General features: G+C 35.2%; 1 protein-coding gene across 1 annotated transcript in view; it reads left to right on the forward strand.

The window, feature by feature from the left end:
* Positions 1-18404, forward strand: part of LOC111154264 (phosphatidylinositol glycan anchor biosynthesis class N) — a 105896-nt gene that overhangs the window by 60961 nt on the left and 26531 nt on the right. The window contains exons 22-23 of the mRNA XM_022513773.1: positions 11102-11204; positions 17116-17218. Of these exons, the coding sequence (XP_022369481.1) occupies positions 11102-11204; positions 17116-17218 (206 nt within the window). The remainder of the gene's footprint in view (positions 1-11101; positions 11205-17115; positions 17219-18404) is intronic.

The following is an 18404-nucleotide window of genomic DNA, read 5'->3' on the forward strand; positions in this document are numbered from 1 at the left end:
TGACAAAGAAAATTAGAACTTCTGTGACCATTCATGTGTTAATAAGAATTACTTGATAGAATATTATTTACCTGATAATAAGGCTATATTTAGTCACATTTGATAAAACCCTAAGGGAATCCCGAAGAGGAGAGATTCTTATGCTGAAATTTCCTGTCAATTCATAAATTCTTCATTCTTATACAGGCACTAGGAAACAGTTCAGTTTTAACCTGGATTTCCCTTTCTGAAAATAACATTGATTAGTCACCTCCCAACACATTACACCTTTTTTAAAGCCAGTTAAATGTTTCAAAACACATTCCTCTATAGTACCTTTACGTAAGGATCCTGAAATACACATGTGAAGGAAACAGAAGTAATTTAAGGACTTACAGTTTTCCTTCCAACTAGAAGACAAGACAGGCAAACTTGAATCTAGGTTTTTCCTTTAAAAAAAAAAAAAAAGACATTTTGTGATGCCTATGGATAAATGTAACATGCAGTTTAACCCCTCTGGGTTTTTGGGTTTTTTTAAATGATTTTTGTTGTTCATAATTAAAAAAGAAAAAGATCTTTGGATGGAACTTTACCTTAAAAATGATGGAGGCTGTTTTGCAGGCTTCCCATTAAATTTCTTGACTTAATAAGATTATCATTTATATTCATTTTGCATGAACAATATTGATGACCGCTCCTTGATTTAAAAACAAAGCGTGTTCAGTTTGTACTGTGTTCTGGCACTGCACTCCTCTGTTCCCTGAGAATAATAAAGGTAGATCAAATCCCTGCCTATTTGGAACTTATATAGTGCATGGGAAGGGGTGGGTAATATTTCCAGTGAGGTGACTATTAGTAATGATCTCTCTCACATGACGTTAGTTTTTAAATCCCCAGAAAAAAATGGAAACTATGAATGGGAACTGTGGTATTAAAGGGAAGTCTTTCTGTCATAGTGTATAACTTCACGAATGCAGTCATATACAACACACACCAGCAGATAAACAATATACAGCAGATAGGAGGTCCCATGTCCATAGAAGCAATGTAGCCATTGCTCATTCCTTTCTAGGGCAGCCTGGCTCACCTCCTTAGTATTCTTACCTACCTAGGGATAAACTACAGTGAAGAGAAGCAAAGAAAACACAACTTGTGTGCATTTCATTATATCTCATTTTTAAACATCTAAAACTTCCAAAAAGGTTTAAAAAAAAAGAACATTTACCAGAATTACAGAAAGCCTCCTTCACTTCATGTGCTTGTCCCTCATCTGTATTTATGAATATATGTATGGGTAACATTTTTTAGATACCATATTCAGTATTTTTATTTATTCTGCCATCCCTATATTAATTTTTCAGTTGACCTAGCAATGATCATGGCATTTTTTCTTTCTTTGTCTTTTATGACATTGACATTTTTGAAGAATATAACTCAACTGCAACCCCCACCCCTCAATGGACTGTTACTCAGTTTGAATTTGTCTGCTGTTTTCTTGTAATTAAATTGAGGTTATGCATTATTGGTCAGAATACTGTATAAGTGATGCTGTTCCCTTCCTCGGGTCATGTTTGGAGGCACATGATCTCTATCTGTCCTTCATTGTTGATGTTAATTTCCATCACCCTATCAAGGTGTTTCCCAGTGTTTTCACTGTACATAAGTTGTCAGTGGGGACACACTCTAAGACTAACAAATATCCTCATCAGAATTTCCCCCTAGGTGTAGCATCCATTTGTAAATCTTTACTGATCCAGTCTTTGGACTCCTATGGCATTTACCAGAGGTTCTCAGCATTCTCTATGAATCTTCCCTTCTTTCCTATTCATTCATTGATTCATTCATTCATTCATTCATTTATCTATTTATTGTTATTGTGGTCACATGAGCACCTATTTTTTTCAAAGATTTATAACTCATTACTGTTGATACTTTGGTGCCCAAATTGTCCCAGACTTGGCTAGAGATAGCATCTTCGAGCTAGCTTGTAAATAGACACCCACCCTCCCTTAATTTTTTTGAGCACTTTCTTATTTTCTGGCATTAAGAAGATGTTTACCTTATAAGGTTTGCTTTATATCCACACTGTCCAAGCTCTAGAATCAGTTATTTCTCTGAGGAAACATAGCTGTTTTTATTGGGTGAATGGATTTAGGCACCAAGATCTGAGTGCCGTATGTACCCATGATGACTGGGGTATCTTTGCTTCTTTACTCTTCAATGGACAGAACTAAGAAATACATGCTTTCATATACATAAAACTTCTCTTACATACAGATTCATATGCACACATTAACACACATGTATATGCATGTTAACATACCTATACATATTTCAGGAATCATAAGTTCACACTGATACCTATATTTCTATCTGTTCTTTCTTGCCTTCCCCCATTCCATATTTATATGTTCCTCCCATGAAGATAACCAACCCTGGCTCCCAACAACATCAACATGTGTACTCATTGGTTCAGTCCTATAGTACATCAAAGCAGTTTCAGGAGTGTTTCACTCATACCATCACAAGAAACAAACTTAATATTATTCGAGATTTGTTTGTAATTCTCACTCTGCCCCCACACTTCACCTTGCCCAAGACCAAGGGTTCATGGTTAAATATTGTGTTCAGGGGCGCCTGGGTGGCTCAGTGGGTTAAGCCGCTGCCTTCGGCTCAGGTCATGATCTCAGGGTCCTGGGATCGAGCCCCACATCAGGCTCTCTGCTCAGCAGGGAGCCTGCTTCCCTCCCTCTCTCTCTGCCTGCCTCTCTGTCTGCTTGTGATCTCTCTCTGTCAAATAAATAAAATCTTTAAAAAAAAAATATTGTGTTCATATTTATTTGGATTTGCTTGCCTGCCTCCCTCCATCCCTTCCTCCATTTTGTTCACTGCGATCATGATATTTATTAGAAATACAACAAGGTTTGTTTGTTTCAGTTTGCTGTTTTGGTATTTTTTTTTTCTTTCCTGTTCTTTTTTATGTAATTCTTTAGGTATGTAGGATAGTCACACACTTCCAAACATAAAAATTATACAAAAGGTTATACTCGGGGCACCTGGGTGGTTCAGTGGGTTAAGCCGCTGCCTTCGGCTCAGGTCATGATCCCAGGTCCTGGGTTCAAGCCCCACGTCGGGCTTTCTGCTCAGCAGGGAGCCTGCTTCCTCCTCTCTCTCTGCCTGCCTCTCTGCCTACTTGTGATTTCTCTCTGTCAAATAAATAAATAAAATCTTTAAAAAAAAAAAAAAAAAGGTTATACTCAAAGAAGTGCTGCCTGTGGTACTTTCACCCCATTCTCCCGTACCCCTAATCCTTCATGGGCTATGACCTTCATTGCTTTCTGGTTATCCTTTATGTATTTCTCTTTGCACTGATAGATGTAAGTATGTTTTCTTATTTTTCCTCCTTTGTTACACAAAAGGGGTAGCATTTTATATATCCTCTTTTGTACTATGCATCTTTCCCTTAATACCTCTTGGTAATCACTTCATATCAATTCTTAGAGCTCTTCTTTTTTTTTTTTTTTAGATTTTATTTATTTATTTGACAGAGATCACAAGTAGGCAGAGAGGCAGGCAGAGAGAGAGAGGAGGAAGCAGACTCCCTGCTGAGCAGAGAGCCCCATGCAGGGCTCGATCCCAGGACCCTGGGATCATGATCTGAGTCGAAGGCAGGGGCTTTAACCCACTGAGCCACCCAGGTACCCTAGAGCTCTTCTTTATTCCTTTTTGCAGCTATTTAGTTTTCCATTGTGTGTGTATTTCATTGTTTATTTATTTAACCAGTCTTCTATGCTTTCATGTTTAGGTAGGTAATCTTTTTTTTTTTTTTTTGACTACAAATAATCCTGCAACATATAACCTTGATCATATGTATAGTTTATATTGTTAGAGGTATATTTTCAGGATAAATTCCTAGAAGTTGTATTACGGTGCAAAGGGTAAATGCACAGGTAGTACTTTCAGATATTACTAAGTTCCCCTCCAGAGGTGTACCATTTATCATTTTTGCCAAAAATATAGGAAGAATGCCTGTTTCCCCATAGCCTCACCAAAGTCTTTTGAATTTATTCCAGTCAACAAAGTTATATCAATCTTGTGTTTGAGAAATGGTATCTCTGTGTTTTTAATTTGTATTTTTCTTATTATGAGTGAAGTCAAACATCATTCCTCATGCTTAAGAGCCATTTTTATCTCTCTCTCTCGGGAATTATCTATTCATCTCTTTTCCCTTGTTTTCTATAGAATTTTTGGTCCTTTGCTTTCATTTTTAAAAGCTCTTTATAAATTAGGGGTATTGGTCCTTTACCTATGATATATGTAACAAAAATTTTTCCCAGTTTGTCACTTACCTTTTGACTGTGCTTATGACGTCTTTTGCCTACAAATGATTTTTATCTTTGTGTAATCGGTCTTTTTTTAATGCATCTGAATTTTAAGACAATTAGAAAGCCTTTCCCTGAAACCTAGGTTATGGAGGAATTCACTCATATTTCCTTCTTATACTTGCATACTTTGACATTTTACATTTCAATCCTTGATGTATTTAGAGTTAATTATTCTAAATATATGGTTTAAGGAAAGGATTTCATTTAATTTTTTTCCAAATAGCCATCCAGTATCATTAATACTTAATTTGCCCCAGTGACTTGAGATATAACACTTCTATGTCATACTATACACTGGCCTATTTCTAGACTTTCTGTACTATTCTAATTATGTCTATTCATGTGCCAATAATATACTGTTTTATTACAGACTTCATAGATATTTCAATAAAGTCTGAACTTTAGGATCTACTTGCTCAAACTTCAAAAAAAGCCCACTGGAAATTTTATTGAGATCATATTAAATATGTCAGTTAACTTTGGGAAGACATTTTTTTTTTTTAAGATTTTATTTATTTATTTGACAGACAGAGACCACAAGTAGGCAGAGAGGCAGGCAAAGAGAGAGGAAGAGAAGCAGGCTCCCCGCTGAGCAGAGAGCCTGATGCGGGGCTCGATCCCAGGATCCTGGGATCACGACCTGAGCCAAAGGCAGAAGCTTTAACCCACTGAGCCACCCAGGCGCCCCGGGAAGACATATCTTAATCATGAGTAATGTTGAGACATTCTAACCAAGAACAAGGGATGTCTTTCCACTTGCTCCAGTCTACTTTTGTGCCTCTAAGAGTAGTCTTTATTGTTTTCTTCATATGGGCCTTACATATTTCTTGTTAAGTATATTGCTAAGTGTTTTATCTGCTTTTTTTGCTATTGTAAAAGGGCTTTTCTCACTCATTTTAGCTTCTAATTATTATTGAGATGAGTTGCTATTGATTTTACATGTTGATTTTATATTCTATTTTTTTTTTTTTTTTACTGAGTTCTTTCATTTTTTGAGTTAGGTTTCTCATTGACTCTCTAGGATTTTCCAAGTATACTAACATGCCATTTACAAATTAGAGGTATATTTCCCCCCTTTTCAGTTCCTAGTCATCTAATTGTTTCCTTTAGTTCATTTGTATTCAGTAGTATCTCCAGAACAATGTTAAATAAGTGGAGATAGTGAACTGCCTTGATTTTTTTTTTCCCCTTGACCTTAGTGGGAATGCCTCTGGAGTTTCCCCATTAAGGTAGATGCTGGCTTTAGGATTGAGGTACATATATTTGTCATGTTAAAGAAAGTACATGCATTCTTGTTTTATTTAGAGTTTTATTAGGAGTGCATGGGTGTTGAATTTTGTGAAAGGCTTTTTCATCATCTGTAGAGATAATAATGTGATTTTTCTTCTTAGACCTATTTTTTTTTTTAAAGATTTTATTTATTTATTTGACAGACAGAGATCACAAGTAGAGAGGCAGGCAGAGAGAGAGAGGAGGAAGCAGGCTCCCCGCTGAGCAGAGAGCCCGATGCGGGGCTCGATCCCAGGCTGGGATCATGACCTGAGCCGAAGGCAGAGGCTTTAATCCACTGAGCCACTCAGGCACCCCCTTCTTAGACCTATTAATATGGCCTGTTGATATTACCAAGTTACAAGTATTGAACTGTCCTTGCATTCTCTATATAAACCCCTAAGACACATTTTATTATAATGTATTATTTTCTTAACATTGTGTTGGAGTCCATTTGATAGTATTTTTCCATCAGTATTCATAAATGATATTGACCTTTATTTTTTTTGTTCTTTTTGTATCAGGTTTAGGTATCAATATTAAACTTCTTCATAAAAAAATAAGTTTCTCTTTGATTTCTGTACTCTGAAATAATTTAGACAACTACTTGGGCCTATCTATTCTATAAAGTTTCAGAAGAATTACCCCTTGAAACTACCCAAACCTAGTTCTTTGTTAGGTAGTTCCCTGATAACTTCCTGTATTTCTTATATGAAATTGGCCTGTTTTAAGTTTTTTTAACTCTGCTAGGGTTAGTTTGGGAAACCATATTTGCCTAAGGAATTAAACATTTCTTCTAGATTTTCACATTTATTTGTATAGAGGGATGCAAAGTAATCTCTTAATGATTTAAAATAGTTCCTTCTGTATCATTAGACATTTCCTTCATCATTTATTTTGTGTATTTGCACTTTTCCCCTTTTCTTTGATTAACTTAGCTAGTAGTTTGTCCTTTTTGTTTATTTTCTCAGAGTTTGGATTTTGATTTATTAATTTGTATTTCTACTCACTACCTCTTTAATTTTTGTATTATTTTCAACTTCTATTTCATTGCATTGTGCGTGAGATTGTTGTTAGTACTATTTCCACATTATGGAACCTACTGATACTTTCTTTGTGCTCTAGTGTATGTGATAAAGATTCTATATGTACTTGAGAAGAAAGTATAATCTCTATCACAAGACTGTACTATTTAGTATATATCCAGAATATCTACTTTGTTGGTTATGTGGTTTTATATTCTTGTTTTTCATCAATTTATCCTATTATATTGAGAGTGGGGTGTTACAGTTTTCTGTTATTAGTATGCCTCTACATATTACTTTTTGTACCTTATATAAATTTTGTTTTATGCAGGTAGTTGATATGTTCTTTGTAGCAAAATTCATGACTCACATCGTCACTGTGGAATGTGGCTTTAACATCACAAGGTGCCCCTCTTTGTCTTGTTCATTGCTTTTTGGCCTGAAATGTACTTTATCTGGTATCGGGATTGCAACCCTGAATTTCTTACTCTTAACGTTTGCCTAGTCCTTGCCTTATTTTTAGTCTTTTGAATCACTGTGTTTTAAGTCTTTCTCTTATTCAGCATAGAGTTGGGTTTTGCTATGTCTGCCAATTTGAATTTTTTTCTATTAAGTGCAAATATTCATGGTTAAGCTTGATCTCAGTATTTTCTTATGTTGTAGCTATGTGCATATTGTGCTGTACTTCCTGCGCTTTTCTCTAAATTTGAATGTCCTGTATCATTTTATTTATTGTCCTTACTGATTTTGTCATTGTTTTGAGAGGGTTGAGATTCCGTCTACCGCTTTTCTCCAAATACATAAATGTTTCTCTCGGCATTTGTTTTATTTTTATTTATTTATTTGCTTATTTTTCAGAAGAATTTATTTATTTATTTATTTTCAATTATTGAGATATAACTGACACATAACATTGTATAAGGTAAGGGAATACAGTGTGTTGATTAGATGCATTTATGTATTGCAACATGATTACTGCTGTAGTGTTAGCTAACACTTCTGTCATGCCACATAATTATCATCTCTTTTTTGTGGTGAGAACAATTAGATCTAGTCTCTTTGCAACTTTGAAGTTTATAATACAGTATTATTGATTATAATTGCTTTGCTTTGTCTTGGACCTCTAGGACTTATTTATCTAATGGTTAAGTTTCTACCTTTAAACATCTTTCCAGGGCACCTGGGTGGCTCAGTGGGTTAAGCCTCTGCCTTCGGCTCAGGTCATGATCTCAGGGTCCTGGGATCGAGCCCCACATCGGGCTTTCTGCTTGGCAGGGAGCCTGCTTCTGCCTCTCTCTCTCTCTCTGCCTGCTTCTCTGACTACTTGTGAGCTCTCTCTCTGTCAAATAAATGAAAAATTAATCTTTAAAAAAAAGTAAAATAAAATAAACATCTTTCCAATTCCAACACCACCCAGCTCCTGATAACCACCATTCTACTCTGTTTTTATGAGTGTAGCCTTTTTAGATTCCACATATAGGTGATATAATACGATATTATCTGCCTGGCTTATCTTACTAAGCATAGTGATCCTTGGGATTGTCACAAATGACAGGATTTCCTTCTTTCTCATTATTGAATAATATTCCATTCTATATATATATAGACCACATTTTCTTTATCCATTCTTCCATTGACTGATACTTAGATTATTTCCATGCCTTGGCTACTGTGCATAATGCTACAGTAAACATGAGTGTACAGATACCTCTTCAAGATCTTGTTTCCAGTTCTTTTGGATAAATACCCAGATTTGGGATCATTGGATAATATGGTAGTTCTATTTTTAATTTTTTGAGGAGTCTCCATACTATATTCGTAGTGGCTGCACCATTTTATATTCCACCAACAGTGCACAAGGCTTCCAATTCTCCTACATCCTTCTCAGCTCTGGTTATTTTCTGTTTCTGTTTGTCTGTTTTATAATGGCCATTCTACCATGTGTGAGGTGATATCTCATTGTGGTTTTCATTTGCATTTCTTGATGGTTAGTGATATTGAACATCTTTTCATGTACTTGTTGGCCATTTGGATGTCTTCTTTGGAGTAATATCTGTCTAGTTCCTCTGTCCATTTTTTAAATTAATGAGTTGTGTGAGTTCTTTATACTTTTTAGATGTAACCCCTTATCTGATATATAGTTTGCAAATATTTTGTCTTATTCCACAGGTTGACTTTTCATTTTGTTGATTGTTTCTTTTGACATGCAAAACTTTTTCATTTGATGTAGTCCCACGTTTCATTTTTACTTTTGTTGCTTGTGCTCTGGGTGTCATATAAAAAAAATTATTGCTGAGAATAATGTTATCCTAAATGTTATCCCCATATTTTCTTCTAGGAGTTTTATGCTTGAGTCTTTAATCCATTTTGAGTTAATTATTGTGAGTGGTATAAGATAGTGGTCCAATTTGATTTTTTTGCATGTGGTTATCTAGTTTTCTCAACACCCATTTGTTGAAGAAGCTATCCTTTCCCCAGTGAGTGTTCTTGGCTCCCTTGCCAAATATTGACTGTGTATGTGGGGGTTTATTTCTAGGCAAAAAATATATTTTATTTGAGAGAGATAGAGTGTACAAAGGGAGAGGCAGGCTCCCCACTGAACAGGGAGCCCAATGTGGGGCTCGATCCCAGGACCCTGGGATCATGACCCGAGCCAGAGGTAGATGCTTAACTGACTGAGCCATCCACATGCCTCTGAACATATATTTTAAATAAGACATTTAGTCCTTGAGATTGAGAGAACTTTGTACTAGAGGATGCCTACCAAGTGCTGTAAGGCATGAAATAGTAGACTTATAGGTAGGTCAGCAGATTCTCCAGAGATCTCTTCCAGGCACTAATTCACCTAGTCTAGTTCCAGTGAGCACTTTTTGCTAATGTGCTGAGATCTCCAAATGGATTGTATGTCATAAAACTGGTTCTAACATATGTCATTCAGAATGGGGACTCTTATTTCCCCCTCATCAATTCTTTAGACAAACATAAAACAAGGATAGAAAATAGAGTTTTACAGAAGAGATCTCATTTGAATTGGCTTTTATAATAAATATTAAAATGTTACTTTTTTTTCTGTTAAAATATGTATCAGGTGAAGATAACAGTATCGGAACTACACATCTGAAAAAGATCAGAAGCTATTTGTCTAGGGGACTATTGATATAACTTTCAGAGTCTTACATCCTGCAGTGACTTGACTTTGAAGAGGATTGTCTTTAAATTTAACTTATTAGTAGACGTTGGTTAGTAATAATAATAGCAGCTCAGAGTTATTAAGCACCTATTATATCCCTCGCACTATGCTCAAGGAGCATTTTACAGGTGAAGTTGTATTTAAACCTCACAACAATTTATTTGTATCCTCACTACTTGATAGATAGGAATACTGCTTAGATGGATTAATAAACTTGCCCCATGGTTAAAAAGTTAATAATGAATCAGCCAGGATTTTATCCCAAGTTGTCTGTCTCCATACTCCGGAGTTTTTAACTCCAGGCATGTTTTCTGCCTGACTAGGATGATGAGGAACTTAGGCATATTTCCTTCCCAAAATAGAAATGGGGAGTTAATGTTTGCTGCCCTCCTACTGAAGTACTTGCTTTCTTGTCCTGGAGGGGAAGATTACTTCATTACTCTTATTACAACTCTCATGTGGGGAAATCCTCTTTTATTTTTTGTTTTCTGAGTGGCACGCTACCACTCTCAATACATATACTTTGCAGTGGGAAAACTTGGGAGCAGGAGAAGGAGGTTAGGAAAAATCAATTTCTGGGGAATAAGTTGCCTTTTAGCTATATGCCTAATTTGCTAAATCTTGAGCAACATGTTGTATTATATTTTTTATTATTTATATCAGCAAATAACAAATTACTCATTTAGTGAGCAAGGCTAAATAAAATTGAGAAGATCTGAGCCAAAATATGGTAAAAATAATGAAATGTAATTTTAATTAAAAATGTGAAGTTTCATCGCTTCTAGGTCTTTTGGCTAAGATCAAGTGTAAAAATGCAAAGTTTCAGGGGTGCCTTGGTAGCTCATTTGGTTAGGCCCCTGACTCTTGATGTCCACTCAAGTCATGATCTTGGGGTTGTGGGATCAAGCCCCGTGTGGTAGGGCTCTGCACTTAGCCAGGAATCTGCTTGTGCCTCTCCCCTCTGGCCCTCCTTCCCAGCACCACCCCCTCAACTCCTCCGCATACATGCACGCACCTGTGCGCGCGTGCTCGCTTGCTCTCTCGCTCTCTCTCTCTCTCTCTCTCAAATAAGTAAGATCTTTTTTAGGAAATGTGAAGTTTCAAATTTCTTACAAAAATGATTAGGATAAGTATAGCCCATTTGAGAGGTCACAGAAACAATAAATTCTACAAATGACACTAGAATTGGTGCTTCTAAACTCATATACATTGTGTTTGTCGTACTGACACAGCCCTGCTTTGTTTCACTGCAGCCTCTTCCTTCGTCCTACCGCTGCTGAGTCCGACAAGTCTCTCTGAGCGGCTGTTCAGCATACTTCTTTCCTCCATGTCAGCCTACCTGCTGCTAAGCACAGGGTATGAACTGTTTTTAAAATTTAATTTTTAGTAGCAAGCTTTAAATGATCTTGACATTTCTCTTTGAATATTTTACCTCTGGAGATGAAAAATGTATAAATCTTAGGGAATAAATTATACATATTTTCTGCTTCATAAGAACTATATATAAGTTGATCGTAAATCTTCTGCTTTCTTTCTCATATGTTCATAGTATTGCCTGTTGTCTTTGTCTTTCTGTTCGTTTCCTGAAGATGCTAAAATGTCGTTTCACTACCATGTTAAAAGTTCTGATTGATTATGGAGAAATTTGAAGTCTCAAACAATGAGTTAGGAGAGCTGTAGCATTACATTCCTTTCCTGCACTTCAAATTATACCTTGATTTGTTCATTCTTATTTGAATATACCTTTTATTTTTACTCTTACATATATTTGGTCCAAATATTCTTTAGATTCAGAAACTTTCAGAATATTTTCCCAGAACTTAAAGAATCCCTTTTTATTTAAAATTTAAATTTTCTTGCAAAACAAAAACTAGCAGCTTGCTTTGGGGTAGATCCTGAAGGGATCTCTAGAAGTCAGTGAAGCAGTGATACAATCTCCCCACCTGCTTTGAAGAAAAGCATTCTTTACTTTGAATTTTATTTCATCCTTATTTAAATGCTTTTGAGGTGAGAAATGTGTACATTTTAACAACATTGTATAGAACAGACAAATCAGATTACCACCACTCAAAGATAGCTCAAAATTTGGCCCAAATAAAGGATCTTAATCCCAACTAGACTAAACCTGGGAATTGACTATTGTGCTATCAACAGATTATTCCCAGTTTAGATAATTTTGTAAAGCCATTTTGGGTCCAAGACTTGGGTTCATTCTTTGAAAAACTTAGTTGGCCTAATTTAGAATTAGAGGGTTGTTCTAAAAAATCTTTTCATAATAGGCCGTAACATCCTAAGTGAACTAGGCCCCAGGAGTTCTTGTCCTCAGATAAGAGATGGTCCAGGAGGGTACAAAACCTTCTCCTACCAAAGCTCCCCACACCTCCTGCCTTGTTTTCTCCCTTCATAACCAGATCTGACGCACAGATGCAGATGTGAAGATGTAATGGAACATGGAAACATGGAAAGCAACATGGAAATTTTCACCAGTTACCTAATAAGATTTTAAGAGGGGCTTGGTTTGAGACTTAGAATTTTGAACTTTCAAATAAAACTTGAAGTCTATCAGCATATGCTTACTCAAGAGTGATAAACATGGGGCGCCTGGGTGGCTCAGTGGGTTGGGCCTCTGCCTTCGGCTAAGGTCGTGATCTCAGGGTCCTGGGATTGAGCCCCGCATCAGGCTCTCTGCTCGGTGGGAGCCTGCTTCCTCCTCTCTCTCTCTCTCTGCCTGCCTCTCTGCCTACTTGTGATCTCTCTCTGTCAAATAAATAAAATCTTTAAAAAAAAAAAAAGAGTGGTAAACATAATGAGGCTTTTAAACTGTTCACTCTTGGGGCGCCTGCATGGCTCAGTTGGTTACGTGTCCAACTCTTGACCTCGGCCCACATCTTAATCTCAGGGTTGTGAGTTCAAGCCCTGTGTTGGGTTCCATGAAACCTACTTAAAAACAAAAACAAAACTGTTCACTCTTTCCCCCTTTATTGGTGAAATTTCAGGATAAATAATTTACAATTAGATTCCATCAAATTATATATGAATTAGTTTTTAGTCTAGATGAGAAGGCAAAAGATAAAATAATTTCTATTGTAACTCACCATTTTGGGGTGACATGAGTTTCTTTAAGATATCTTACCTAGAGGTTGCCTTAAGAAAGTATGCATTTGAGAGGGTCCAGAAATATGTGCCAAATTCTACAGTCACTTAATAATCAGTAAGCCCTTTTCTTTCTTGAGCCTTCACATTCTAAAGCAGCAAACAAATTTGAAGGAATGTGTAGAAGATTTAAGAAATACAAATCTAGGAATGGATCTGGTTTCCTGGATTAGAAAGGAAGGAAGGAAAGAAGAACAGATGATTAAAGTTGAATTTTGAGTGAAAAAATATTTCGGAATGTATAATGAGTTAGTCATATAACTTACCTTGGGGATAAATATGATAGTATTTTAAATCAACGGTTTCATAGTCATAAAGATACCAAAACATATCATCAGAAGTACATTTAATTTATTTTAAGAAAATCTGAAAGGAAAAATTCATGTATAAAAACAACAGTAATGATGAGTATAACCTTATTAGTGAATGTATTAAGAAATAAATTATTCAACATCAGAAAGTGTATTTACCTTTGCAGAAAAATGCAACAGAGATAGCCTGAAACAGCACAGTCTAACATTTTCAATTAGCACAGTTTTCAATTTCAAATCAGTTTTGCAAAACTTATAGCCCACCTGATTGTTCTACATAACTATTTTGGACAATCCGGAGGATTCTCTATGTAAATTAGTGAATAGTCAGATATATAAGATATTGAAAGAAATGCAGTTTTATTACTTTACAGAAAATACAGTAATAGAAATCCTAAATTCTAACAATGTATCCTTGATTTAATGAATAAAGAAGATTCATTTTAATCAGCATTTCATTATTTTTATGCAAATGGAGGCTATTGAAATGCTTGAAAGTAGTTCTCTTAAGTTTGTTAAACATTTCTTGCCAAAATTGTATTTATTTTATCCCTTTGCTTAACAAACTATGATACAAAGCTAAATGCCTTTTCTGCCCTGCTGAATTTGCACAGAGACCAAACTAGGAGATACTAATTTTGTAAGGTTTTACTATGTACACTGTGAACCTGTGATGACATTTTATTGGTATTTCAGTTTATTAATTCAAATATGCAGACTTTATACAAGATATTGTCTAAAGAAATAGAGTCCCATAGGAAGATTGTCTTTATCACATTTATTCATCCACATTTTAACAAATGAAAATGATTATAGTTTATAGTTTCTGAAAGGAAATAAATCTGTAGCACCATTTGTAGAACTATGAAATTTGTGTTTTCATATATTAGGAAAGAATTCTTTCATATATAATTGCAATTATTTTTAAAAATCTTGGTCCTCTTTTGCTTAGAGTACACACCTTCTTCATTCAATTAATCAACAGTTGTTTTTTCTTTCCCATCTCCAGTGTCCTGAACACTAGACTGATAAAAAGGCAGCACAATTAGCTTACCCCAGGTGTCTAATAGAGTTGTAAGCTGCTATAAAGTAAGGACTTTATTTTACAGTGTTAGGCACTCACAGAATGCAATAGTTAAGTTATTGTGACTTAATTAGGCTGGGAATTGTAAGATATAAAGAATGGCTAGGGAAAGAATTTGAGGAGGGCAGCTGAATTTGTGCCATCAGGGACTCCTATGGAAGTTGAACTAAATTTTAAAGAATGGCTAAGATACAGGTATTCTACGTCAACATTTGTTTTTCAATTATTTTTTTAAAACCATTATAAACATAGTATTGATCTCATTTTGGAAAGTATGGATAAAGGGGAAAATCATCTATTAACCCTACGCATCCTGCTGATATTCTGATATTTTTCTTCCAGTCTTACCTCTGTTTGTCTTTTTAACATAGTATTAATCATAGTCCATGTACTTACTATTTTGTCTTTTTTTCCTACATAATATTATTTTAAGATTTATTCATTTCTCTGTTTGAGAGAGAGAGAGAGTGAGGGGGGCAGGGGCAGCAGGAAAGGGAGAGAGTCATAAGCAGACTCCACACTGAGCACAGAGCCCAACTTCACAACCCTGAGATCACGACCTGAGTCAAATCAGGAGTTGATGCTTCACCAACTATGCTACCCAGATGCCCCATACCTAACATTATTTTAGAAGCATTGTCCCGGGTGGCTCATAGGCTTCCTAACCATCATTTTAATAGATATTTAATATTCTGTGATGTGGATGAGCCTTAATTTATTTAGCCATTCCTCTATTTTTGGTCATTTTATTTATTTACATTTTTATTATAATATTTTGAGTTATGTTTTTGTGCCAAGCTTTCTATATAGTTTCTATTACTTCCTTTGTTCATTTCTCACATGTAGTATAGGTGGTCATAGAGTATGAATTTATTTTTTATTTATTTTTTTTACTTCCTCAGAAGTAAAAAAATTTAAAAAAAAATTTTTTTTTACTGTCTTCAGAACAGTGCCAGTTTATAATATCACCAGCAACTGATGAGCGGTCCTATCCCTCACAGTATTTAGTATTTTCATTTTTAAATAAGAACATCAGTGGCTATTTTAATAGGTCAAAAATGGTACAGCTTTGTATACATTTTCTGCATCTCTTTGACTAATGATACTTTCTCATATATATATTGTCAGTTCATATATTTGGGTATTCTACATTTTATATAACAGGTGATTTTTGTATGCTTTCTGAATCCAAATACTTCCTTCTCCCTGATCTTCAGTTTTTGTTTTTATGATCAGTGGTATAATTTAAAGCATTTTGCTTCTTTTGTCGTCTCATGTTTGGGAAGTAGCACCGAATGGAACAGAGTTCAATTGGTGAAATAGTTGAGGAACGCCTGGCTGGCTCAGTAGGTTAAGTGTCTGCCTTCGCTCTGGTCATGATCCCAGAGTTCTGGGATCAACTCCTGCATCTGGCTCCTTGCTGGGCAGGGAGCCTACAGCTCCCTCTGCTTGTGCTCTGTCTCTGTTTCTCTCTCTCTCAAATAAATAAATAAAATCTTAAAAAAAAAAAAAAGGTGAAAAGGTTGAGAGAAATAAAGTTGTTTTGGTTTGGTTTGGTTAGTTTGATTTTGTTTAGTAACTCCCGCTTAAGTAACTGACTCAGCAAATACTTACTAGCTGGGCCTGCAGCGGTGACAAGACTGACACAGTCAGAGCCTTTCCAGACTGGCAAGAAAGGCGTGTCAGTGAACATGTGATTAAAATGGTGGTTGAAGAACTGTAACAGGGTATTTGAGGGATAACAAAGGTGACACATTTATCCCTAGGTAGGCTGGAAGAGGATTAAAAAAGACTTCTGTCACTGTCTTATCTCATGAACATTTCTCCTTTGTCCATATTATAATCACCATTAAACTAGCCAAGAGATGTACCATATGTTATTTAATCACTCCCTAGCTTGTTTCCTGTCTTTGTTTTTGTTTTTCCCTTCTGTAGACAGTATTACAACAAACATCTCCATATGAGAATTCTAGTGCCCATAGTGGATTATCGGCTCAGGGTAAATTCCTAGAAGTGACATCACTGGATTATGTTATATGAATATTTTTGAGATCCTTGATGTAGAGTGTCGGATTGCCTTCCAGAAATTGTTTATTCCTATGTAGAGAGTGTGAGAGTTAGTTTTCATTATACTCTTGTTGACATTATTTTTATTTACTAGATAAATGTGATAAGTGAATGTGTTATCTTCCTATTGTTTTAGTTTCCATATCAGTTATCAGTAAGGTCAAACATATTTTCATGTGTTTATTGGTTCTTTTTTTTTTTTTCTTTCTTGGAGATTTAGGTCCATATCACACACCCCCCCCCCCTTTTTTTTTTAATTTGGAACATTGGTCTTGCTCTTCTGGGTATATTAATGATTTTAACTCAGGCATTGTCTTTTTACCTCCATCTTAATGTTTTCTTTCCTTTTTTGTGTATTTACCTTATGAGTGATTTCTAAATATCTCAACTATTTTTAAAAATTAAAATGATCTCAAGATTTAATAAATTTCAAAAAATGATGGTGTTGGAGTTGATATTTAAATGTTCCTTTCCTTTCCCACTTTCTTCCTCTGGAGAGCCTAGAAAATTTAAACTTTGTGATATTGTGACTTTGAAGTATTATCAAGGTTGTTTTAATTTTGCATAAATTTGCATTTTTACTTGTTTAATGTTTTTTTCTTTTTTTTTTTTTCCACCTCCCACTGCCACCCCAAATCCCCTTGTCCCTTAGGTATGAAGCTCTCTTTCCATTAGTATTGTCATGCTTAATGTTTGTATGGATACAGGTGGAACAAGAAACCCTGCGGCAACCCAGTGTTTCCTATAAACAGAAGGTAGCTTGTCAAAATCATTGTTGCGTTTATTTGAGGATATTAAAATATTCTCTATTCTGTACAAAAGTTGCAGTGTTATTTCATCAAAAACTGTGCACCATTTAAGACAGTCATAATTAATGATTAATAATCAAGTTAAGCAGTTTATAAGAAAATTGTTCATTTACAATAGAAAAGCATGATTTTATACTTTTATAGGCATTAAATAGGTTGGGTTATTCTTAGAGATTATTTGAGAATCCCTGATGTACAAAAGCATCAATGTAGATGAAGGAGTGGAGGAGAAAGAATGCTCTTTATCGTATTTTCCTCTGTTTTCATATCTCATTTTTCTTTCTCTCAATTTATTATAGTCGCAAGAATATTTATGTTGTCACAAGTCAGTGCATGAATTTGATCATTAGACGACATTTGTATTTGCAGTGTTGTTTTTCTCTTTCTAGTGGTCCTACTCCAAATTGTTTTTTCTGCCACCCTAGTGATCATGGCCTCAGTCCAAATCTTAGGCCGTTTATTCAACACAGTACACTTTGAATTGGCTAAAAGCCAGCTAAATTTTAAGGACACATTTATCATACTGAGCTATGGAGTTAAATTGATGTCTCTTGCCTTTATTTTAGAGCTGAAGGTAATTATAAACCATTGGTGGTAGAATATTTACAGTTTTACTGTGGTCAGATAAAATGAATATTGCAGAAAAACACCTTCATAGTTGGTCCATTGATCCATCCATAACCGGTTCCAGTTGAGCTTACAGAGTAATTGGTCATTTAAAATAATTAATTTAAATAATGAGGAACCTGTATTGAAGTATATTAAATAATTACTGGTTTTTAACATTAAGCCCCGGAATATTAAAAACAGTACATGAAAACAGTTTTGTTCAGATTCTAGTAAATGGTCAGACTGTCCTTAATAGTAAATATTAAATATTTTAGTATTAAATAAATACTAAATCTAAAAATGTGATTCATTGTCATTTTTAAAATTCTGTTTTTTTAACAGAAAGCAGGTATTTCTTTTTATAGAAAGGAGTTTAAAGCATCCAAAGAACTTAGTGGAAAATTACATAGATAGTGGAGGAGGGGAAAGTTTCCCCATGAGTTTTTCTGTTTGCGGGAGAAGGGGATTAATCAAAAGTGCATCCTTCTTGTTGAAATTGAGTGACTGAAATTGAATGGCTCAG

The sequence above is a fragment of the Enhydra lutris genome, unplaced genomic scaffold (assembly GCF_002288905.1).
Source record: "Enhydra lutris kenyoni isolate GAN:26980312 unplaced genomic scaffold, ASM228890v2 scaffoldscaffold36, whole genome shotgun sequence".
Lineage (NCBI taxonomy): Eukaryota > Metazoa > Chordata > Mammalia > Carnivora > Mustelidae > Enhydra > Enhydra lutris.